The 25,331-nt window shown below is 42.6% G+C and overlaps 1 protein-coding gene and 1 long non-coding RNA gene across 2 annotated transcripts; one reads left to right on the top strand and one right to left on the bottom strand.

Annotated features, from left to right (window-relative positions):
* Positions 1–4,171: 4,171 nt before the first annotated feature.
* On the bottom strand, positions 4,172–5,245 carry LOC113017606 (lysophosphatidic acid receptor 1-A-like). The gene has a single exon (XM_026160748.1). It carries the CDS (start codon positions 5,174–5,176, stop codon positions 4,172–4,174), a length of 1,005 nt encoding a protein of 334 aa, XP_026016533.1. The 5' UTR covers positions 5,177–5,245.
* Positions 5,246–7,022: 1,777 nt separating this feature from the next.
* Positions 7,023–7,818, top strand: LOC113017607 (uncharacterized). Its single transcript, XR_003271520.1, has 3 exons — positions 7,023–7,051; positions 7,196–7,263; positions 7,774–7,818. It is a non-coding gene; the product is annotated as an uncharacterized LOC113017607 (long non-coding RNA).
* Positions 7,819–25,331: the final 17,513 nt, after the last annotated feature.

Genomic DNA, 25,331 nt, shown 5'->3' with positions numbered 1-25,331 from the left:
TAAGATTATATGCACTCCTGTTATTAAGTCCAGTTCAGTCTGTTAATGTTAACCGTTTCAAACTAATGTTAATAGGTGTGTTGCTAAGCTTAATAACTTAAATAACAAACTTGAAATTTACCCGTCCTATTTTCCCCTTTATTGTTTTTTCTCTGTGCTGTAAATCTTCTGTCTAAGAAGAAATCTGAGGCTGCTGTTCTGAAAATGAGCTACCTTTTTCTGAATGAATCAATAAAGATCCATTTATGGAAAGCTGTGATGAAGGCGGTTTTGTCTTTAATTATATTCAACAATATAACATATTCGACCACTTTTAAGTGATTTTGTGATCTTTAATACACTTTAATACACTAAAGTTAAGGTTTTTTACCTAATTTCTAGTAAGTGGCCCAGCCCCTCCTATATTTTTATGTATGTGGCCCTCAGTGAAAAAAGTTTGGACACCCCTGCCTTACAGGTTAGGAAGTATTTGTGATCCGCACAGTCTGCATCAATGATTCTTTCTTAGCCTGGGAGCAGAACGCGGCTCTTTATTTTCATTTCATTTCAATTTATCTAGCAAAGATCGATAGGGTCTGGCTTAAAGGTGTCAAGGAGGCGCCTCAGTCTGGCTGGTTGAACCTTGTCGAATTAGCGCGAACAATTTAGCTGAACTTCGTTCGTAGCACCGAGTTCGACCAGTGTGTAATGTTAGGCTGAATCATGCGATGCATTTTTCCGCAAGCCTTGACTTGTAGAGCTCGCTTAGTGGAATACCCCTCTAAACTGTTAAAAGGATTTCGAGATTATCTCACAACCACACATTTGAGACTACGAAAAAATACAAACGTGTCTAATTACCATCATGATAACTCACTCATGTTGTTTATTATTGTTCCCTTCATGCTAGCACACACACACACACACATAGCTCAACAGCGTAAACTACTGACTGTGTAACACGGACACTTATTGAAATAAGTATACTCACAATACGCACGTGCATTACCGGCGAATACGACAACCGGTAGAAACGGACAGTAGAAAATTTTAGTAGAAAGTTCAAAGGCATGGAGCTAGAACTGCCACCGTCAACTTCCCGGGCAAGAATACAATGCATTATGGGAAATGTTGTCCCCCACGGAAAACCGCCAAAACGTTACACCGTTCTAATTTGAAATAACATTACGTATTTGTCACATTCGAAAACTTCTAAAATTACAATTACTTGGATTCGAATTTATTTATAACAAACATTCACTGTGCACAAAGTACGAATATATTTCCAGTAAAAAATAAAAAAGAATGTTTATCGAAATTTAATTTAAACAAAACAAAAACACGTTAGACTTACCAAATTTAGGGCAGTTGATGAAAAAAAAAAATAAGGTGGTGGTCGTGGTGGGTTGAAGTTGGGGACTCTTAATCCACACGGGCTGGCCAAATCTTCCCCGCATCAAGGTAAATTCAAGATGGCTGACTCAGCTTTCCTGAGGCAGCGACAAGACTCCACCCACCAGAACGTCACTAATATATGCTTCTTAAACTTTTTGAGCGTTCCAAACAAATTAGCTAAAAAATATTGAGCCCAATTCAATTAAAGTTGCATAAAAGCCAACAGAGCTCAATACTTTATAGTTTGCTAAACTACAAAACGACATTTGAGTGTTATGAGCTTATTAGTTATGAGCTAGAACAACTGTTAGGGATTACAGTGTATATATAATATATATGCAGTGTTGGGAAGGTTACTTTTAAAATGTATTCCATTACAGATTACAGAATACATGCCCCAAAATGTATTCTGTAACGTATTCCATTACGTTACTCAATGAGCGTAACGTATTCTGAATACTTTGGATTACTTAATATATTATCATGCTTTTTACAACTACGTGAATGTACTATTGCTGTGATTTATTACTGTTACTGAAGGTCCGAACCGTAGTAAAGGAATCTCTGGCTAATACGTCGGGTTCCGTGTCGGGCTCATAGCTGAAAATAACTTTGCTTGCGAGCGAGAGAGAGGCGTTTAAAAGCTGCTCCAACGGAACTTATTGTTTTGGAGGAAAACACAAACACAGCGTACAGTCGAGTCTTAATAGCTTACTTACAACTGGGCTCGTCAGGCACTCTTCTTGGCTGCAGTGGTTATTATTATATTTACATGCTTCCAGCTCCCGTTTCTGCTCGATGACAGCTCATTTTTCCACTCGCCTTTTTCTCCCTCCTGGCGCTCACAGACACATAACAAGTACGGCAGTCCATTCTCCCTGCAGCACGGACTACACTGCCTATGATGCTACATTCTTTAGAGCTATACCTGTAGCATTCTGCCTATTAGCTTAGCACAACAACAACAACAAAAAAGCGCTCTCTCACCCAGGAAACACGCAGAGAGAGAGAGCGTCACCCTGTAACCATGGCAACCGTAACGCTGCCGCCTGGAACAACAGAACGTAGCTGTCAAACAAAACCCAAACAGTCCTGACCTGTCACAACATGAAACAGGAAAGGACCGCCGTGTAATCCATTTATTTCAACAAAGTAACTGTATTCTGAATACCACCTTTTTAAACGGTAACTGTAACAGAATACAGTTACTCATATTTTGTATTTTAAATACGTAACGGCGGTACATGTATTCCATTACTCCCCAACACTGTATATATGTGTATATATATATAGGTATGTGTGTGTGAGTGTGTATATATAAATCGATCTATACATCTTACTTACACTCAACAAAAATATAAACGCAACACCTTTGTTACTGCTCCCATTCCCCATGGGATGGACGTAGAGACCTAAAATTCATTCCAGATACACAATATAACCATCCCTCCCAAACAGTGGTCACAAATCAGTCCAAATGTGTGGTAGTGGGCACATCTGCTATATTGAGATAATCCATCCCACCTCACAGGTGTGCCACATCAGGATGCTGATCTGACATCATGAGTAGTGCACAGGTGTACCTCAGATTGCCCACCACAAAAGGCCACCCTGGAATGTGCAGTTTTGTCTCACAGCAAAATGCCACAGATGCCACAAGCAATGAGGGAGCGTGCAATTGGCATGCTGACAGCAGGAATGTCAACCAGATCTGTCGCCCGTGCATTGAATGTTCATTTCTCAACCATAAGCCATCTCCACAGGCGTTTCAGAGAATATGGCAGCACATCCAACCGGCCTCACAACCGCAGACCTCGTGTAACCACACCAGCCCAGGACCTCCACATCCAGCAGGTTCACCTCCAAGATCGTCTGAGACCAGCCACCCAGACAGCTGCTGGAACAATTGGTTTGCACAACCAAACAATTCCTGCACAAACTGTCATGCTCAACTGCATGTCCGTCGTCCTCATCGGGGTCTTGACCTGACTCCAGCTCGTCGCCGTAACAGACTTGTGTGGGCAAATGCTCACATTCGATGGCGTCTGGCACGTTGGAGAGGTGTGCGCTTCACGGATGAATCATGGTTCACATTGTTCAGGGCAGATGGCAGCTGAGAATGTCCCAGTTCTTGCATGGCCAGCATACTCACCGGACATGTCACCCATTGAGCATGTTCGGGATGTGCTTGACCGGCGTATACGACAGCGTGTACCAGTTCCCACGACTATCCAACAACCTCGCACAGCCATTGAAGTGGAGTGGACCAACATTCCACAGGCCACAATTGACAATCTGATAGACTCCATGCGACGATGTGTTGCACTGCATGAGGCAAATGGTGGTCACACCAGATACTGACCGGTTCTGGGTCCCCAGACCCCCAATAGCGCAAAAAACTGCACATTCCAGGGTGGCCTTTTGTTGTGGGCAGTCTGAGGTACACCTGTGCACTACTCATGATGTCAGATCAGCATCCTGATGTGGCACACCTGTGAGGTGGGATGGATTATCTCAATATAGCAGATGTGCCCACTACCACACATTTGGACTGATTTGTGACCACTGTTTGGGAGGGATGGTTATATTGTGTATCTGGAATGAATTTTAGGTCTCTACGTCCATCCCATGGGGAATGGGAGCAGTAACAAAGGTGTTGCGTTTATATTTTTGTTGAGTGTATATTATTTTTGATCTGCTGTTATAACCTAGTCACTGACCAGGCGTTGTCTTTCTTGATGTCGTCCTAACACAAGGCCTCTGCTTCTGACTTCAGGCCAGAGCCAAATTTTTCCTCTCACAGAGATGTGCCCCTCTTGACTAGTGAAAGTTGCCTGTGCTGATGAACACCTCTCTGACACAGAGAGCACAGGATCCACTTGAACGTCCTCCGCATCTCGACGTCCCGTAGGGAATAGATGATAGGATTGACCAGAGAGTTGCACCCAGCTATGAACAAACAATATTTCTCATAGCGGTCGGCATGACTCTCTTTACCCAACAGTCCATCCAGTAAGAGAGTCACGAGGCCAGGCGTCCAGCAAATTACAAAGGCACCCAGGACCATCGATATCGTCTTCATCAGGTTGACAACAGTCTGCTGTCGGATCTCTGTGACTTGTTGAGACGTGTTTTTACTTTGGTTCTTCACGTAGATAAAGATTCGAGTATACACGGCCACAATAATGAAGAAAGTGAGCAGGTTGAGGACTGCCCAGAAGATAAGGAAGCGGCGGCTGTAGAGTGGCGCAAGGGTGGAGCAGTCCTTAAGATCACACTCACAGTTCCAAAATGTCGGCACCAGGCCCATGATGATACTTGTGGCCCAGATGCATACTATCAGCAGCACCACACGACGCTTTGGCATAGTGCTGTGAAGCTGCATGGTGATGATGGTCTGGTGTCGCTCCACAGCGACAGCAAGGAGGTTGGCCACAGAGGCTGTCAAGCTGATGTCAATCAAAGCGCCGCGGATATACCACTGCTCCATGGTAAGTGTTCTAGTCCACGGGCCTGTGTGCAACATCAGGTTGGTATAGGCAATACCTGCAAACAGGTCTGCTGCAGCCATGTTCCCCAGGAGATAGTAGATAGGAAAGTGAAAGCGGCGGTTCATAAAAATGGCTATCATCACCAGCAGGTTGGCCAGGAGTGCAATAACACATACTGTCAAGCCCAGTCCAATGACAACATAGTCCCATTCATTCCATCCTGTACTGATCGTCTTATTCACCACTTTGTAGAAGAAGGTGACATTCTCGTTGTAGTAACAGGTATTCTCCACAATGCTCTCTGTGGCCATATCTTTGTTCTTCAGCACAGCTGGAACGCTCTTAGGCAAGCTGTCAAGTACAATTCAGGAATACTTCTCCAAGCTGCTTGAAGGACAGAGCTCTTCTTTGGATGTTGGTTGCCTTTTGTTCCGTGCTCTGTCTAGATGATCCCACACTGTTTCAATTATGTTTGAGGTCCAGGCTCTGGGGAGGCCAATCCATGTCTGCTAGTGTTCCAATGGGGAGCTTTTTCCTATTCAAATATGCTTTGAATAGGATGCAAAGGTCTCAGTTTTCTGTTTGAGGACTGCTCGTTCTCCCTTGGATTCACTAAGGTAGTAACTGAACGAACGACAACCATGCCCTTCCTGTCAGGCTCCAAACACCTGCAACAGGAAGACATGCAGTGGATGCCTGGGCAGCCTGAACGTAAAGGAGGGATTGAAAAAAAACAAGAACAGTTTAAAAACAGCAACTGGGCTGCCTCTGTTAAAAAAACAGAAATGTGAGCAGGGTGGTTAATTCAGCCCAGTTGTCAGTAGGTTTAAAAGTTCTGATCTAATCAGTGGTTGGTCTGCTAGACAATTCTTTATTAATCACTGTTGTCAATGTTTTCTTGTATATCATGAAGTAAGAAACTAACAAGACATGTATATACACATAAAATATTTATTTATAAAAGAGCATAAATAAAAAAGTTATTCACATCAGAATAACATCATCACACTAAAGACATCAAACTAGAAAAAACTTCAACTATTTTTATTTAAGCTACTTCTGATTTTTAATTTAATCGGCTATTAACTGAGAGACAAAAGGTAATATCTGCCTTATTACCTCCCCATGTGTCAGTCACATCACCAAAGCTAGCCATACTGAACCTCTGGTGTCACCCACCTGAACAATTTTGTATGTGTGTGTGTGTGTGTGTGTATAGTATGGTCTTTCACACTCATGTATATACAAATGTAATTTTAAAAATCTTCACGAAAACCAGACCTGATAATTCTCTTCGAGACTTTCTAGTATAACAAATGTTATAATGTTACCAATATGAACACCAAGATTCTTAAATAACTTATATACTTCTTAAGAGGTCACCTGATTACCTCCCTGAGGTCGTTAGCATCACCATTGTACAAAACTCTTAAGTCACAGTACTAGCTTGAAGTGTCAAATGTTATGCACTACAAAGTCAGGAAAGTAGTGTCATCAGAGGATAAAAGTCATTAGCTCTCTGGATTTATAGTCACACTCATTAATTGATTAATGTACAATGTAGAAAAGCACTACAGATGTCACACTACCCTAGAGGGCACTTGTACTGAATGATTTGGGTCAGTGAGTGTGCGAGATGACTTATTTGATGCCAATATTTACAAGTTGTAACTTTAGTAAAAACCAAACTGAAAACATGCAAATCACTACTTATCATGTGTTTATGTGTACTGTACATTTTTTCAACCCATTTTAATGAATATTTAATATTTAAAATTTTGCAGAATTACAAGCTTCACCTCCTGCTAAAAGTTCTACACCAGCAGCTGGACCATCCTCTGCTGACAGTGTCGATGCTGGACCAGTCCCAGACCCAGAGGCTCTAAACGAGGAATTTATTCTTCATTTAGAGCCTGTACCAACATCTTCCCTCTGTCAGCCTCCTGCATCCTCCTCTTCATCTCTGCTTCCTCCTGCATCCTCCTCTCCATCTCTGCTTCCTCCTGCATCCTCCTCTCCATCTCTGCTTCCTCCTGCATCCTCCTCTTCATCTCTGCTTCCTCCTGCATCCTCCTCTCCATCTCTGCTTCCTCCTGCATCCTCCTCTCCATCTCCACTTCCTGCATCTCCCTCAATTTCTACGGCGTACACCTCGGATGTCCCAAACAAAAAAAGGACAAGGAAAGGTTAGACGTTATGTTATTGTAAATGTACAAAACACATGACAGGTTCGTTAAGTTTGATAAGATTTCTTTTTTCATTTTTTTTCTTTCTTTCATTTTCTTCAGTTTTACAGACCTCATGTAAATATTTCATTTGTTATTTTTCAGAATGCCGAAAACACCGTACACAGAAGATTTTCAAATATGAAGAGATAGTAGACAGGAGAGTTGTAAATGTAAGTAATTTAGCCTGCTGCTGTGCAGATTTGTTTGCGTCTTTGGACTTCCCGGATTTGAACTGTGCCTGACTGAATATCCATAAGCTTTTGTATTTGATGAATCTACACTAATTCAGCCACTGAGTCAGGATTTCGCTCCAAATAGGACATTAAATAGGAACATACCACCTGATACGACCTGGTCGTGCTGCCTTCCTGATGTTTACTTTCTTTAAAGTCCTCCTGACATCATGCTCAGAAGGAGTGATTGATGTGGAGGTGCTCCTTCCCATTCAGTAACATCTGCTTCAGTTAGTTTTGCTTGTGAGCCACAATGTAAGCAGTGTTGCTTTGCTGACATGTACTCGATGCTGGCAGTACAAGCATTGTAGTGGTTCTTATGTTTTTGTAAACTAATTGTATAATATATTGATCCATTCAATAGTACACAAATGTTTATAAGCTCCTTTTTGTATGCAACTTGCATGTCTTTCTTAATTAATTGTTTGTTTATATCATGTTTTTCAGGAAAAAGAAGAAGTTAAAGTCAAGTGGAAGCCCTGCTCAACATGGTATGTAGTAATAACTTTGTTGGACAGGAACAGACATTCATATTGTTGATAAATAGTTATCACCTCAATTTGAACTCATGTATTTGGACTAAAGTAAATTGGCAGCTTTTAGCTATCGAGCTGCTCTTCTGTGAGGAGCTTGATAGCTGTCCACCTCCAAAGGTGGTCAAGACTTTTAAGAGTTGGCATAAGACTTTACTTCTTTATAGAGCTTATAGTTAGGGCTGGTTCATGTCAGCCCTTAGTTATGCTGTCATAGGACCAGACTGCTGGGGGTTAGTGCCCCCCCCCCTCTCTGTCTGTCCCTTTCAGGGTTATACAGGCTCAGTATTGGTTGAAGATGCAGTCACATCTCCTTTTACTAAAAACTCTCCCTCACCACCATCTGTAAACATACATGTCTCAGTAATGCAGTTCATGCATGTTACTAACTAAAATTCTTCCCTGGAGTTTCTGTGCTCTCTCATCCAGCAGGTTCCGATGGATTGTGGCTGCTGCTGTGGTCCTGCTTGACATCTACTTCATATATTATTACTCTCTGACTTGATTTGATTAATTTATATTACAATGAAGGTGTATAAAGCATGACATGAATATAGAAGATATTTCATCCTAAAAAATTGTCATATGTCACAACCTAAATTATCCTATTTTGTGTGTGTGTGGTTGTGTTGGGTCCCAATCAGCCAGAGTTTCGGGTGAGTTCATTGTGAAACCTGGCCCCACCTTATCATGCGAATTCCTGAGATCAGATGGCCCATGATGTGAGTCCCACACCCAGTTTCACACCTTGGCTCAGGCGATTAGAGGATCATCAGGGGGTCCTTTTGTCCCTCTGTGGGGGGTCACTCCCACTAGGTTTATATCTGGGACTCTCCACCATTTGACCTTAGAACTGAAGAAGCTTCTCGGATGAGAGGTGAAACGTCTTCAAGTAACTTAAAGAAGTCCAGACGCTTTTCTTTGCAAGCTCCTTTGACTACGATGACCTGGATGACTGAGAACCTTCACAGACATATTGGATAAATTATAGTTAAGGAGTATCACAGATAACGCCTACGTGAGCTGTGTGACTTTTCACCACTACACTGAAATCAGTAGGCTATTACTGAAATACACGTGCTATATCATAAACTATTATATAAATAGGGAGGTCCTATTAACATGTTTAGTTTTAAAGGACACCTTCCTGCCTTTAGTCTCATTCATGAGCAGTATTAGTTTTCTTCTAACATCCAGAAGTCTGCACGATGTGTTTCATAGTTTGTAACAAACCTTTGACAGTTAAACATAACATGACCGAAAAAGCAAAAAAACCAAAAACAAATCACATTCTAACAGACAGCTGGTGCTTAGAATACAGTTGAATAACTATTAAAAAACAGATGATATAATATTTCTGTCCAGGTTGCAGACTTCATGATGAGCATGCTGTTGCAAACTCTGCTCCTCTCGGTGGAAATGCGCCTTCTCTTCTCTTTCTTTAAAACCTTTTAAAAGTCATTTTAATCTCAAAATTCACTGTTAAATCCAAAACACACCAGATAAAGAAAAGCGAATAGTTCAGTCTAACACATGTGCCAGTGAACCATTAAACGTCTGTTTAAACTATGCAGTTATGAAACGTAACTTTAACCTCAGCCAAACCGATTTGCTCAGTTGTAAATAAAACAGCGAAGTAAACGTGACCCGACAGACAGAACCTGAGTGAATGAAGTCCAGCGTTTAACCACTGAGAGCTAAAACTAAGGTGAGGTTTCAAAGCTGTGTGCCGGTGATTGGACATCAGCCGCTGATGAAGCTGGTTCGCCTATAAAGTGCTCTGTAAGGAAACAAGCTCCAGCAGCTCTGCGCTCGGGGAAAACACTATATTTACTTATCTTGTGCAGAAAAATGCGCTGACATTGCTTTATATCGAGCACCGGCTGCCCAGTTAAACTGTGACTATCACCAGGTAACGTAGATGTGTTTCTTGAATTAGCAGCAGGTGTTAAACAGCTGACAGGTGAGGAGGAGGATGCATGCAGGTAAACTGAGGGTCTGTTGAGCTGATCGCTGGTTTCGTGAGAAAAATGTCAGCTCGTTCTTTATGTTGCAGAAGCACAGAGACACAAGACCAGGCAGAAAGAGACGATCGTTCGGTGAAAATGAGAATCTGCGAATGCAACATGTGGAACACGGAGAGTGGAATATGTAAACAAACCGGTTAACGTAACCCCCTGGGTGCACTCTGCATGCTAACTGTTAGCAGAGCTAGTGAAATCTCTGAAAACATCTGAGCACTTTTGCAAACATGTTCTATGTTGACAACCTGACCAGACATGTGAAGATTACGTCGCAACATTCGCGGCTAAAACACTGTTAAAAGTGTAGCTGGTGACAGAAAAATGGGGTATTTTAAAACTACACCACCACCATTGCTGCTTGTGATTTGATCTGCATTCTGGGATACCTGGCTGCCCCAAGTCTACACAAGCAATCGATTATCTAGGATCGACCTGTTTTGACTTACTTTGCACGGCAACCAATCAAATGTTAGAGAAGCTGCATGGGCAGCGTTAACCCCGCCCCCTGAGTTTGATGGGTGAGGCTGACAGATAAAATTAATTCAAGATGAGAGCCAGGCGCCAGGACTGCCAAAATGAAATAAATAAATATATCATTAAATAATTAATTAAATGTGTCAATAATTAATTAAATGTGTCAATAATTAATTAATTAAATGTGTCATAACTATTTATTTAATTAATTAATTCCAATTTTAATTAATTATTGCCACATTTAATTAATTATTTAATGGTGTATTTAATTAATTCATTATGGCAGTCCTGGCGTTCCATACATGAGGATAGTTGTCATGAAATCAATATTAAATCAAAGTATTCCTAAATTACCACAGCTGACACGAGTTCTCCAAAGCTGCCTGCTGTCTCAGGATCTGTCTCCAAAAAGGACCAGGGAGCGCTAACATGTTATGTTCTAAACTGATGAAGAAAATGCACATTAAATATAATATAAACTTGCTAAGTGAAGTAATGTCAAGAGGATGCCTTTAGCTCCTATTGAGTTGATTCCTTGATCAGTGCAATACAGAATCATTAATCTGGTTTTATGTAATGTCCTTAAAACACATCAAAATGAGGCTCAGTTTTCTGTGTGGCCTCCACATGCCTGTATGACCTCCCTACAACACCTGGGCATGCTCCTGATGAAGTGGCAGCCTTCTCAAAGACCTTTCCCTTTGTCCGGAGGTCAGCAGCAGCTACAGTTTAACAACATCAGATGGGAAAACATAGTAGCATATTATGATTCAAGAACAAAACATTCAACTACTGCTCAGATACTCCTTAAAAAGGATATTTATAAATCAAGAGCTTACGTTCACTTGTGCTCTGCCAGGGCCAAATGTCGGTCTGCATGAGGGCATCACTGGATACGATTTGCTTTGTTGGTTCAGCGAGCTTGTTGTAGTCGTCAACAGCAGCCGCCAAGCGTTTCTTCTCAACTAAGATGACCTTGCGAATTCTGTGTCGCCTCTTGTTGCTATCTGTAAATAATCATAAGAAAATCACACCTCCACATAATGCATATATTTACATTTTAATCTACACTCATCAATTTGTTTGCTAGAACACCCATCACATCCATCTTAAACAAACCTGGATCTGATTTTATTCTGTTTACAAAGTAGCTGTACAAGCTGTACAAACTGAGCATCAAATGGTCCATTTCAAAGAAACTGTGACACCATTTTGTCTGTAAAGACTTTGTGTTCGCACTCTGATGATGACGACAAGCTCCTCTATTCGTGCCTGCAACGCTCCAAGGCTGCCATCAGTTTGATCACTTTCTAAGTGAGAGGAATATTAATCAGAATACAGGATGAGTAACAGTCACCAAACTACAGTGGACTCTGTAATCACTGACTTGAGTACTGGTGTTGTTTTTCCCCATTACCACACACATTAAAATGGGTTTTGAAAAAAATCACCTTTAGATATCTCTGGCTCAAATTGCGGCCCAGTTGTTCCACTTTCCTTTTGTTCCACCCCAAAGCCAGGAGGGTCAACATGTCTGTTCACCCTGCATTTCAGTTAGTATACAAATAAGAATGAATGAGCAGGAGACTGAGTGGAATCTCAGACACAGACACATACCTGCTTTAGACATGTACTTCGTTGTGATGGCCGCCCTAGACAGGAAACTGTTTACTTGTTCCACCTCTTCCCCATCCTGAAACGCACCTCCCCATTTGATCTATAGAAAGGAGGTCACAATACATGACTGCTGAATTCATTCAACCTTATAACAAAATGTCTCAAACTAATCCAAAACTACAAGCTGCAGTATACCTCGCATTTCCAAGTGTGAGCCTTTGCATGCATGACGGAAAGAAAAGGAAGCATTGACAAGAGGCTCCTCAGCTCAGGGCACTGCTGAGCCACGTTGGTTAAATAGGGGAAATATTTACAGGCCACATCAGAGCAAAGGAACGTAATATGTCCTGGGATGCTAGCTGCCAACTTCCTCTGGAGAAAAAGAGGGTAAGCAAAGATCTCCCCTCGAAACATATTCAATGTAGCTAGGAGGACTCCGTGGCGACAAACAGCTATTTCCATGCCCTCCTCATCCAACTTCCCAGTGGACTTTTTGGACGACTCCTTTGCTGCAGTCCAAGATGAAGATCCGCACAACCCTTTCCCCGGGACCTATACACTCAAAGATTTTAACATAAAAGACATGGCATGATTAAGCCCTACCAGGGACAAACTTTTTAAAACAAATGCATAACAATTAGCTGAATTAGCCTCGAGTCACACAAGACCTCATATCTCCCCAGGACAGCACTGATAACACAAAATAAAAATCATGTTGTTTTTTTTAAATACACATGGTGACAAAATTAAGTACACATTAAGATAAACTAAAGTAAATAGTATTATGACAACACCAAGAGAAAAATAAAAAAAATATCGACCCATCCATATATGTATATACGCACACACACACAAACACACACACATGTATGTGTATATGGTTATGGCATTAACGTCATTTTAACAAGATTAACGCTGACAGCACTAATATATATGTGTGTCTTACATGATTTGTGTGTCTCTGGATGTATTTCACAAACTCAACAACTTCCTCTTCTCTTTCAATGAAGACACCTTCAAAGTTCCCCTGCTCTGAAGTGCTGAACGAACACAGTGACAGTTGTTTGAAAAGAAACATTAAAATACATTTTTCTACAAATCCATATTTGATTTATGTACACAATGCATAAGGTACCTTGCATTTGACTGAAAGCGATAAAGCTTGCGGTTTCCATCAACTGAGATGGCGAGCATGTCTGGAGTGCAGGCAGGGCAGCTAAAGCATGGCTCCTTGCACATCCTGTCCACCTCACACTTTACAGCACTCCACTCCAAGAAACGTTTACTGAAGGCATCACCTGATATTCGGCCAGGCTTTTAAGTAGAGGACAAACAACAGAATATTCAAGGACAGTCAGGGTGCAGAAATTTAAGGTGCCAGGCCAACATCCACTACCCTGGATGTCCTTAACTGAGGGGAACCACATTAGGCCACAGCTGGTGCAGCTCACCACTGGCAGTGCAAGGTTATAACGGCCTTTAGAAAGGATAAGGATAAATTCAGTCATGGCTCAAAGCATTCATTTTTTTTCATGTTGTGAAGATTTCATGTTGTTTTCAAAGCAGTCTGGTCAATCCAAATGAGCTTTGACAGGTGCCCTCATATACTGCGGGCCGAGAGTAATTCAAACCAAGATAGCAATGCACAATTTGCAATAAAACCTGCTGTTAGAGTGAATAGTTTAAACATTTGTCATTTTTATGTTTACCATTTGTCCATTGTTTTAACTCTGTGAAAGGAATTCTTTCTTTCCTCCCATCCCCAGATTCTCGAGGTTCTGGGTGCAAGGTTGAAGTGTTTTATCACAGGAACGTCCTTTTGAAGGTCTGTTTGATGTTTGGTAGAGCTTCCTACCCTTTGTATGGTTTCACTGTGTTATCTATGGTAAACCATACATTGGGTGTGGGGGAAGACTACCCTCTTTATGACCAAGGATGTTGTTCCTGCTTTTAGGTTTTATGACCCTTTGATCAGCAGAAACAAACACACACACACACACACACACTTACATACAGTCCTTGTCTATGTAACCAAAGGGGGTTGCAGGGGGAGGTGTTTTGTAAACTATTGTTTGAAGTTTGTCAATAAAAAGGCGGCGAGAGGAGGCCACCATTGTGGTCATTTCGACGTGCTGGACACGGATGAGAGGCCTCCCTTGCGCAAGAAATCGATCGAACACTGTTGCCTTGCTTTTCTTTCATGGGAATAAGTCCTGGATACAGCGGGGTCTGAGTTTAGACCCAACAGTAATTGGTCCTACGAGCCGGAGTCCAAGAATTTCGCCGCACACTGAGGGGAGAGAGGACACGCCGTAGACTGTCGACAACCAGGCCGTTAGGATGCCTGACAAAGCCCTGGAGTGTTAAATTCGCGACCAGGCCGGTGGAATAGCGTCTGAACTCCCCTCGTGGACGGCGACTGACGGGATTCTAGGACTCTCCTGTGAACGAAACGCAACACAACGGTAAGCAATCAGAGAGCGTCTCTATAACCGTGTGAATGAATGTGGGATCCTAGATAGAAACGCGTCACCGTGATTCTGCGTGAAACGCGAGTCCGGGGGAGCGCTGGTCACGAGAGCGCACGTGGACCCAAAACAATAGAGAGCGGCCACGGGCTGTGCGTTAAACGTGAGTCCGGGAGCGCGCTAGCCGCGTGAGAGAGACGCAGGCTTCTCCGCCGTTTGGGGGCGTGGAGATAACCTAGGTTCGGTAGCTTCGCCGTGAGGAGTCCGGAATCTCCGCCATTTGGGGCGTTTGGAGAGTGTCCGAAGGTTGAATTCTCCGCCATTTGGGGCGTTTGAGAGCTTTCAACAGAAGTTAGAGGCCTATAAACAGTGTGAATGAACGTACGTGTGTATGAGTGCCAGTAAAGTGAACGCAGCAACACAGAAGGAAACCTAAAGCGGTGTTAACGTAATTCTGTGACCTGTTGTGTACACATAGCCTGGGTTTTGGAGTAAGGCGCTGCCTACCGCAAACTTGAGAGAATTGTCATAATGGGGAATAAAATGTGTAAGTCTGCCTTAGAAGGGGATGTAAAATTTATAGAGAAATTTTCACCGGGCAGCACGCAGTATATAGGTTGTTGGCGTAAGAAATATGGATTTGAAGGGACATTAGTGGAAGTTCAGTGTAAAATGCTGGTAGAAAGAATAGCTGTAAGTGTAGCAGGTAAAACAGGGAAAGCGAAGCGGAGGAAGGAATTGCATTTAGCAGTTGCTAAGTTGTGGCTGGAGCAGGCTCAGAAGAGGAGAGAAGCGCAGAATGTTAAAAGAGCAATATTGCAAGCAGTAGTTGTGAAATCTGAGGATGAAACTACAGCTCAATCCACTGCAACTACTCTAGAACAACACCATAGAAAAGCATTAGAAAGAGCAAGAATGTTAGCAGAAAGAAGAGCCAGAGATGAGCGTGAGAGAGCAGAGGCAGAAGTGGAGGACAGATTAAAGGCTGAATATGGAGAGGCATTAGGAGCAGCATTGAGTCCAATACAGACTAGGCAAGAGAGGAGACAGAAAGGAAAGAAAGTGAACATAAATGTTACAACCACATATCCATCCCTGACACAACACAAAAAAACACATGATGTTTCAGCCCCAGAGTGTGAAGATGAAGAAAGTTTTTCTCCTGATCCAATCCATGAGGTGAACACTTACCCTATGGTAGAGGTTGCTAACCCGCATTTTGGAGTGGATGCAGATAATAGCCGCACTATTCATGTTTACCGGCCATGGACCGAGTCTGAATGTGCTGATGCTTGTAAGAGCCTTGGAGACCCATTGACTAATGTTGATGAGTTTATAGCTCGACATAGACAGCTTTGTTCCTCGTACCGTTTAAATGGACAGGAAACTGAGACTACCTTTAGGAGATGTCTCACTTATAACTGGACCCGTGTCAGAGGACAGTACACGGGCAGAGGGCCAGGTGATAACACCCTGGCCTATGGAGATGCAGGTCTCGCTGTCCAAATTAATGGAGTGTACGATCGTCTCAGAAATACTTTTAGAACAACTGCAGACTACACAAAAATTTCACAATGCACACAGAAGGAAGGAGAAGACGTTCATGAGTATAGAGGTAGATTAGAGGAAGTGTTTAAGAGGCATAGTGGACTTGAAGAAGATGCAGACGTAGCAGGCCCCTATCAACAGCAGCTGAAACATGCCTTAATGAGTGGGTTCCATCCATCCATTGCAGATTTTATTAGAAAGCAAAATGTAAATCACACCACAGATGGAGTTACTCAATGTATGAATTGGGCAAGGCATGCACAGGATGTGATTAAAAGTAAAAAGAAAAAATTGCAGAATACAGTGAATGCTGCCACATTTTATGTTGATGAAGAGTCTCAGGTACTTTTTCAGGGGCAGACTAGACAAAGTAAAGGTAGAGGAGATAGAGGTAATTGGAGGGCTAGAGGAGAACGAAAGAGAAGGGATGAAAGGTGTTACAACTGTGGGAAAATAGGTCATTTCATTAGAGACTGCCTTGAGGACCTACGTGAGGAGTATAGACGACCAGGTCCACGTAACCCCTCATATAATAAATGACTAGTATCTGCTGCCACTGTCAATACACATGCATGTTTAAACACCCCATCAGACTGCCACAAACAACAATCAGTGCCCCAAACCATAGATTTGACTGAGGTTTTGTTGAATTTATCAGGGAAAGAAGTAAAACCCTTTCGCACATTAACAGTGCAGGGAAAAACTATACAGTTTTTATGTGACTCAGGAGCAGATAAAACCGTCCTGAGGGACCATGTGTCAGGAATAAACCCCTCAAACGGTGTCATTTATGTAAAATCTGCAAACGGACAGTTAAATCAACATAGGATCTCTAAGCCAGTATGGATCAGAGATCCATCCACTGGAGAGACAGCTCAAGGCTCAGTCGTAATGTGTCCAACATGCCCTGTGAACCTTTTGGGTAGAGACATGATGGTAAAACTTGGAATCTCAATCATTCCCACGGCTGTTGGAATGATAACTGCAGGAAAAGGAGAAACTGCAGAAGCAATGGTTCACCAGGGCAGTAGCGATGTACATTACTATTGGACGCTTGACCTGTCAACTTCCAGGCCAGATCAGATACACTGTAAAATGTTGACCACAGCTGAGGAGAGATTAGCTGAGGGATATGATAGACAGGAGCCAGATGAGATGCACATCACACTTAGGTTTAAAACAACACCAGGACTTGATGATGCTTACACTGACAAAGTAATGAAACTGGGTCCTCAAAGAATTACTGTGAAAGCTGTATATACTGATGGTAAACAAATGGCAGGATGCAGTGTGATAATTTCTGAAGCAGCTCGACAACTCTTCAAAGGAAAGGTGCCACATGTTTCACTAACTAAGTGTAGCACAGCTGAGTGGGAAGATTTAGCATTTTTAGTGGAGCAGGGAGAGCACACAAATGTATGGCAGCCATGTGGAGGGGAATGGGAAACAAACATGCATAGCAGTATCTTCCGTAAGAAGCTGGGGTGGGTGACACATGCAACACCTCATACACACTTAAAGGGAAGTGAGAATGAAACAGCAGAATGACACATGGTAGATCTAAATGATCACCCTGAGCTTAAACAGATTCCAGACATTTTGTGGTCAAAAGGAAAGACTGATGTAGGGTTAATGAAAACAGCAAACCCAGTAGTAATAAAGCCTAAAACCTCATATAGACCTAGAGTGAAACAGTATCCACTTAAACCAGATGCAGAAGTAGGGATTAAGCCTGTAATAGAAGACATGATTGAAGCAGGGATACTGGTAGAAGCCCCAAATGCAGCATGTAACACGCCCATTTTTCCAGTAAAAAAAGCTGATTCTCAATCGTGGCGCATGGTTCAAGACTTGAGGGCTGTAAATCAAGCTGTAGAAAGTATTGCACCATGTGTCCCAGACCCTCATACCTTGTTAAATCAGATAAGACCAGGTATGACATATTTCACAGTGGTAGATCTGAGTAATGCTTTCTTTTCCATACCAGTGCATGAGAATTCACAAGGTTGGTTTGGATTTACATACCAAGGTAAAAAAATATACCTACACTAGATTACCACAAGGTTTTTGTGACAGTCCGACCCTTTTCATGCAAGCAATAACTAATTGTCTGTCTGATTTCATGATACCATCCCATTCACAGATCCTAGTTTATGTGGATGATATTTTGATAGCGTCTGACACAGAACAAAATTGTAAAACTACGTCTATAGCACTGTTGACACATTTGGCAAAAACAGGAAATAAAGCATCGCTTTCAAAGTTACAGTGGGTACAGGAAGAGGTGAAATTCTTAGGTCACCAGCTTAGTTCAGCAGGAAAAAGCATACACCCAGAAAGGAAAGCAGCTATTTTAGCAGCTCCTAGGCCAGTGACAAAGAAACATATGATGCAATTTCTAGGACTGACTAATTATTGTCGTTCATGGGTACCAAATTTTGCTGAAGTAAGTCAACCACTGTTAGACATGATGTACAGTGAGTCCTTAGCTATGTCAGATAGTCTAACTTGGACTCCAGAGGGAGAGCAGGCATTCTGCACGTTGAAACAACTGTTGACGAGTGCGACCGTGTTAGGATTGCCTGATTATAAAAAGCCATTTGTCCAAACAGTTGACTGCAAAGGACATTTTATGACTTCAATGTTAGCACAAGACAGCGGGGGGAAAATGAAGCCAGTAGCTTACTATTCTAAAAGGTTAGATCCAGTTGCTTGTGCTTTGCCTCCGTGTGTGAGATCAGTGTGTGCAGCAGCTCAGGCCTTTCAATGTTCCGGGGAAATAGTTTTATTTCACCCTTTGACACTGTTAGTTCCACACGAGGTGGATGTTTTACTACTGCAGACTAAAATGACATTTCTGTCACCTGCAAGACATTTGTCTTTGATGTCACTCTTACTATCACAACCACACATTACCATAAAGCGGTGCACAATTCTAAATCCGTCAACCCTTTTGCCAACAGAGGACGAGGGCACTCCTCATGAGTGTAGGGAACACGTTGAGAAGGAGTGTAAGCCGAGGGATGACTTAACGGATGTGCCACTAAGTGAGGGAAAGGTTTGGTTTGTTGATGGTTCAAGTTTTAAAACAGCAGAGGGACAGGCTAAAACAGGTTTTGCTGTAGTAGATGGTGAGAAAGTTATTTGTGCAGGACAACTAACATGTTCTATGTCTGCTCAAGCAGCAGAGATAGTAGCTTTAACGGAAGCGTGTAAAGCTGCAGAGAAACAAGATGTGACAATATACACTGATAGTCAGTATGCATTCGCTACATTACATTTCTTTGCAGCACAGTGGGCAAGACGAGGTATGATAACTTCAACAGGGAAAGCTGTAGAACATGCCAAACTCTTGCAAAATCTGCTGGACGCAGTGTTGTTACCCAGTAGAATTGCCGTTTGTAAATGTGCAGCACATACCCGAGGGAAAGATCCAGTTACATTAGGGAATGCTTTCGCAGATAAGATCGCAAAAGAGGCAGCTTTAGGAGAACATGGTGTTCATATTTTAGCGGTGCACCACCAGCAGACGTTGCCTATTACACCAGATGTATTAGCAGACATGCAGGCACACTCACCTACTGCAGAAAAACAGTTGTGGCTGACTAAAGGAGCAAGCTTGCAGGATGGCGTTTATCATTTGTGTAATAAACCTATACTGCCTAAGAATTTGTATAAGACTGCTGCTATTTTGAGTCATGGGCTTTGCCATGTCTCCACAGGGGGGATGTTGGCAGCAGTAGAGCAACATTTTTATACTCTAGGATTTAATAACTTTTCAAAAAATTTTTGCAGGTCATGTATGATATGTTGCAAGCACAATTCCCAGGGTAATTTGAGACCTAAGAGAGGGAAATTCCCTAGACCCAGTCACCCATTTCAAGTTATTCACATGGACTTTATAGAACTGTCCAACTGTAACAACTATAAATACTGTCTAGTGATAGTGTGTCCTTTTTCAAAGTGGGTAGAAATTGTACCAACTAGAAAAGCAGATGCCATTTCGGTTGCCAAAGCAATATGTAAGAATATTATCCCAGAACATGGGATTCCAGAGACCATTTATAGTGATAATGGTCCACATTTTGTAAATGAAGTGATTGGATTAATGGCACAACATCTAGGGATAACATTAAAACATCATTGTTCATATCACCCACAGAGTGCAGGGTTGGTAGAGAGAACTAATGGAACAGTAAAGTTAAGACTTAGGAAGTCAATGGAAGAGACAGGCAGGGCATGGTTAGACTGTGTAGAATTAGTAGTATCTGGTGGTCACACCAGATACTGACCGGTTCTGGGTCCCCAGACCCCCAATAGCGCAAAAAACTGCACATTCCAGGGTGGCCTTTTGTTGTGGGCAGTCTGAGGTACACCTGTGCACTACTCATGATGTCAGATCAGCATCCTGATGTGGCACACCTGTGAGGTGGGATGGATTATCTCAATATGGCAGATGTGCCCACTACCACACATTTGGACTGATTTGTGACCACTGTTTGGGAGGGATGGTTATATTGTGTATCTGGAATGAATTTTAGGTCTCTACGTCCATCCTATGGGGAATGGGAGCAGTAACAAAGGTGTTGCGTTTATATTTTTATTGAGTGTAGTTAAAATGTACATGAGGATTACTCCAACAGAGAATGGTCTGACACCCTTTGAGATTATATATGGCAGACCATTTAGAGTTCCAGTTTTCTGTAGTGATGACAGAAAAGCAGAAGAGGAGAACACATTAGCAGATTGGATGCTTAAAATGTTTAAAAGTAAAGTTGTCATGAGAGCAAATGATCTGCCAGATGATTCTGTTTCTCCGCAGGAACAGAGCCTGAAACCTGGAGATTGGGTGCTGATAAAGGCCATAAAGAGGAAGTGCTGGTCCAGTCCACGGTGGGAAGGTCCTTATCAGGTGCTGCTGACGACGCCCACAGCAGTGAAGATCGCTGAAAGGAACACTTGGATACATCAAGCGCACTGCAAGAAGGTAACACACTTCCTGGCCGACTCTGGGTGATGGTGAAAAGGCCAGCGGTACAAAGGGGGGAGTATATCTCTAGGACCTCTCGTCTCAATCCTGGTGAAGAAACCAACGGATCCTGAACCCAACTTAGAATGGCTGGGAATGTGCTGTTCGCCTTCTTGTGCCTGTGGACCCTGAGTGGGATGACAGGAGCGCATTGGGACAGAGCAAATCACACCCAGTACCCGCATGGGTTTTCAACCAACTACTGGTGGCAGTTTATGAACACAACCGCTCACATAAACAACAAGACCAATTGTTATGCTTGTGCACACATGCCACTGTCTACACATTCTTCTGGACTGTGGCCATATAGCATCACTGAGAGCGAGACAGTTTGTTTGCTTGCTTTAGCAACACATCCAGGAGTAAAACGTACTTGGAACAGCCTTAGCAGAGGAGCAAAAGGCCATAAGGACAATGGTTTTGCAAAACAGACTGACTTTGGACTTGATAACTGCATCGCAAGGAGGAGTATGCAAATTGATAGGAGAAACATGTTGTACGTTCATACCAGATGGATATACAAGTGGAGGAGACATTTATGAAGCACTGCAGAATTTAACCACATTGCAGAAATACATGATGAATAGCACGCCAGGAGTAGATGCACCACAAGGCTGGATGGCGTGGTTACTGTCTGGTCCTTGGTGGCATCTCCTTTTAAAAGTACTAACTCCTGTTTTTGGACTATTGATACTAAGATCATTGCTAACTAAAATGATTTCTGATACATTTGTTAATTATGTACTCTTACAACAATATGAAATGACTGAAATTACTGACATGACAGAAGCCTGTGTATGAATGATGCCTGCACTGAAAATGTTAAGCAAGAGGTGCATGGCTGAGGATATACTACATAGGAATAATTTGTAACATAAAAATAACAAAACAGGTGGGAAAATGTTAGAGTGAATAGTTTAAACATTTGTCATTTTTATGTTTACCATTTGTCCATTGTTTTAACTCTGTGAAAGGAATTCTTTCTTTCCTCCCATCCCCAGATTCTCGAGGTTCTGGGTGCAAGGTTGAAGTGTTTTATCACAGGAACGTCCTTTTGAAGGTCTGTTTGATGTTTGGTAGAGCTTCCTACCCTTTGTATGGTTTCACTGTGTTATCTATGGTAAACCATACATTGGGTGTGGGGGAAGACTACCCTCTTTATGACCAAGGATGTTGTTCCTGCTTTTAGGTTTTATGACCCTTTGATCAGCAGAAACAAACACACACACACACACACACACACACACACACACACACTTACATACAGTCCTTGTCTATGTAACCAAAGGGGGTTGCAGGGGGAGGTGTTTTGTAAACTATTGTTTGAAGTTTGTCAATAAAAAGGCGGCGAGAGGAGGCCACCATTGTGGTCATTTCAACGTGCTGGACACGGATGAGAGGCCTCCCTTGCGCAAGAAATCGATCGAACACTGTTGCCTTGTTTTTCTTTCATGGGAATAAGTCCTGGATACAGCGGGGTCTGAGTTTAGACCCAACACCTGCAAACACATCTACTGTGTATGTACTGTGTGACAAAAGGGCAACTTACCATTTATGGTTACAAGAGCCACAATTGCGCCGGGTGAAACCTCAACGTTACCTGCTGGGCAGTCACACACATGGTCTGGCCTTTGCACAGGCAACAGCCGAACTACCATTAAAACACACAATATATATAAAAAAGAATTGGAAATTAACTGATACACAATAAATATACAATAACAGCCAGAGGTGTGGACTCGAGTCGCATGACTTGGACTCGAGTCAGACTCGAGTCATTAATATTATGACTTTAGACTTGACTTGAAAAAAGGTTGTAAGACTTGTGACTTGACTTGGACTTTTACACCAGTGAATTGGGACTTGAATTGGACTTGAACCTGTTTACTTGAAAAGACTTGATATTTTACCCACATCTAAAATTTAACATACATATTATATAAAAAGTGTGGACCATTAATTCACTTTATTCATTCATTCATTCTTACCACACTCCGTATGTATGTGAGCGTGAGCTGTAGCACAGCCATTAACCAGATTTAAAAAAAAAACAAAAAAAAACCACTCGAGCCAAAAATGCTCCCAAGAGTAATTTCTTTCTGCTACATAAACTACGAAGTAGTCGACAAAAAACGAAATGCAACATGCAAAACATGCAAGAAGAGAATTACAGATGGAGATGGAAGAACTTCCAACTTTGTCCGACATTTGGGAAAAAAATTTTTGGTTAGAAAATCTGTCCCACCTTAGTGTGTAATTGAGTAGTCCTGCTATATATGGCCTTTTTCTTCTGTCATTTATGTCAATACATCAAATAAAATACTTTGATCTTATGTTGGCTGTGAAGGTTCTCAGTCATCCAGGTCATCGTAGTCAAAGGAGCTTGCAAAGAAAAGCGTCTGGACTTCTTTAAGTTACTTGAAGACGTTTCACCTCTCATCCGAGAAGCTTCTTCAGTTCTAAGGTCAAATGGTGGAGAGTCCCAGATATAAACCTAGTGGGAGTGACCCCCCACAGAGGGACAAAAGGACCCCCTGATGATCCTCTAATCGCCTGAGCCGAAAGACAAAACGCCAAAACACAGACTTAACAATGTGGTGTATGCTGTACAGTGTAGTGAAGAATGCCCAGACCTCTACATTGGAGAGACCAAACAGCCACTTCACAAGCGCATGGCACAACACAGAAGAGCAACCTCCACAGGACAAGACTCAGCAGTCCATCTGCATCTTAAGGATAAAGGACACTCCTTCGAGGATGCCAATGTTCACATTTTGGACAGAGAGGACAGATGGTTTGAAAGAGGAGTGAAAGAAGCCATCTATGTCCACTGTGAGTGACCATCTTTGAACAGAGGCGGCGGTTTACGACACCAACTCCCTGCCATTTATAATCCAGTTTTGAGATCCCTTCCCAGACGCCTTAACGCCCACTCACATCCTGGGCCATCTGATCTCAGGAATTCGCATGATAAGGTGGGGCCAGGTTTCACAATGAACTCACCCGAAACTCTGGCTGATTGGGACCCACACCCAGTTTCACACCTTGGCTCAGGCGATTAGAGGATCATCAGGGGGTCCTTTTGTCCCTCTGTGGGGGGTCACTCCCACTAGGTTTATATCTGGGACTCTCCACCATTTGACCTTAGAACTGAAGAAGCTTCTCGGATGAGAGGTGAAACGTCTTCAAGTAACTTAAAGAAGTCCAGACGCTTTTCTTTGCAAGCTCCTTTGACTTGATCTTATGTTATTAGCTGTTTTTTATTTGCAAAGGTCAGTTATTCTTAACAGGGATGCTAAACATTGCTTATTAGAACTGTATGCAGAGATTTGAGAAAAGTGTTTTAATAAATATTGTTTATATTTTTTTTATTTATATTTTCATTGTCTGAAAACTATGAGGGTTTAAGTGTTAATAGTTATTTAGGATCAACTTAAAGTCAAATGCAATTCATGAATGGCTGTAATGGAATTTCTGACACGAGTCTAATCTGCTTACCTCTATCAGATTTGAAGAATACCAGATGAAAAAGAGGATCACAAATGAACCTCAACAGCCTTGTCTTTATGTCAGGGGCTTCTATCTCCTCCTTTGGCCAGCCTATTACCCCAGCAGGGTACCTGATTACAGACAAGAAAGCTCCTTACCATGCATGGAGGGTTTCACCCCAAGTCCAGCACCCTGAGGCTCTACGCTAAGCGGAAGGAAGGGGGCCGGGGACTGGTGAGTGTCAGCACCACAGTCCAGGATGAGACAACGAACATCCAAGAATACATTGGGAAGATGGCCCCAACTGACCGAGTGCTCAGTGAATACCTCAGGCAGCAGAAACCCAAGAAAGAGGAGGGAGACGAGGAACCATCATGGAAGTACAGGCCCCTGCACGGTATGTACCACCGGCAGATAGAGGAGGTGGCTGATATCCAGAAATCCTACCAGTGGCTGGACAAAGCTGGACTGAAAGACAGCACAGAGGCACTAATCATGGCAGCATAAGAACAAGCTCTGAGTACAAGATCCATAGAGGCTGGGGTCTATCACACCAGGCAAGACCCCAGGTGCAGGCTGTGTAAAGATGCCCCAGAGACAATCCAGCACATAACAGCAGGGTGCAAGATGCTAGCAGGCAAGGCATACATGGAACCCCATAACCAAGTGGCCGGCATAGTGTACAGGAACATCTGTGCCGAGTATAACCTGGAAGTCCCAAGGTCAAAATGGGAGATGCCCCCAAGGGTGGTGGAGAATGACCGAGCTAAGATCCTGTGGGACTTCCAGATACAGACGGACAAAATGGTGGTGGCTAACCAAC

The sequence above is a fragment of the Astatotilapia calliptera genome, unplaced genomic scaffold (assembly GCF_900246225.1).
Source record: "Astatotilapia calliptera unplaced genomic scaffold, fAstCal1.2 U_scaffold_16, whole genome shotgun sequence".
NCBI lineage: Eukaryota > Metazoa > Chordata > Actinopteri > Cichliformes > Cichlidae > Astatotilapia > Astatotilapia calliptera.
The sequence above is the reverse complement of the archived record's forward strand: the minus strand, read 5'-3'. Positions and strand labels throughout refer to the sequence as shown.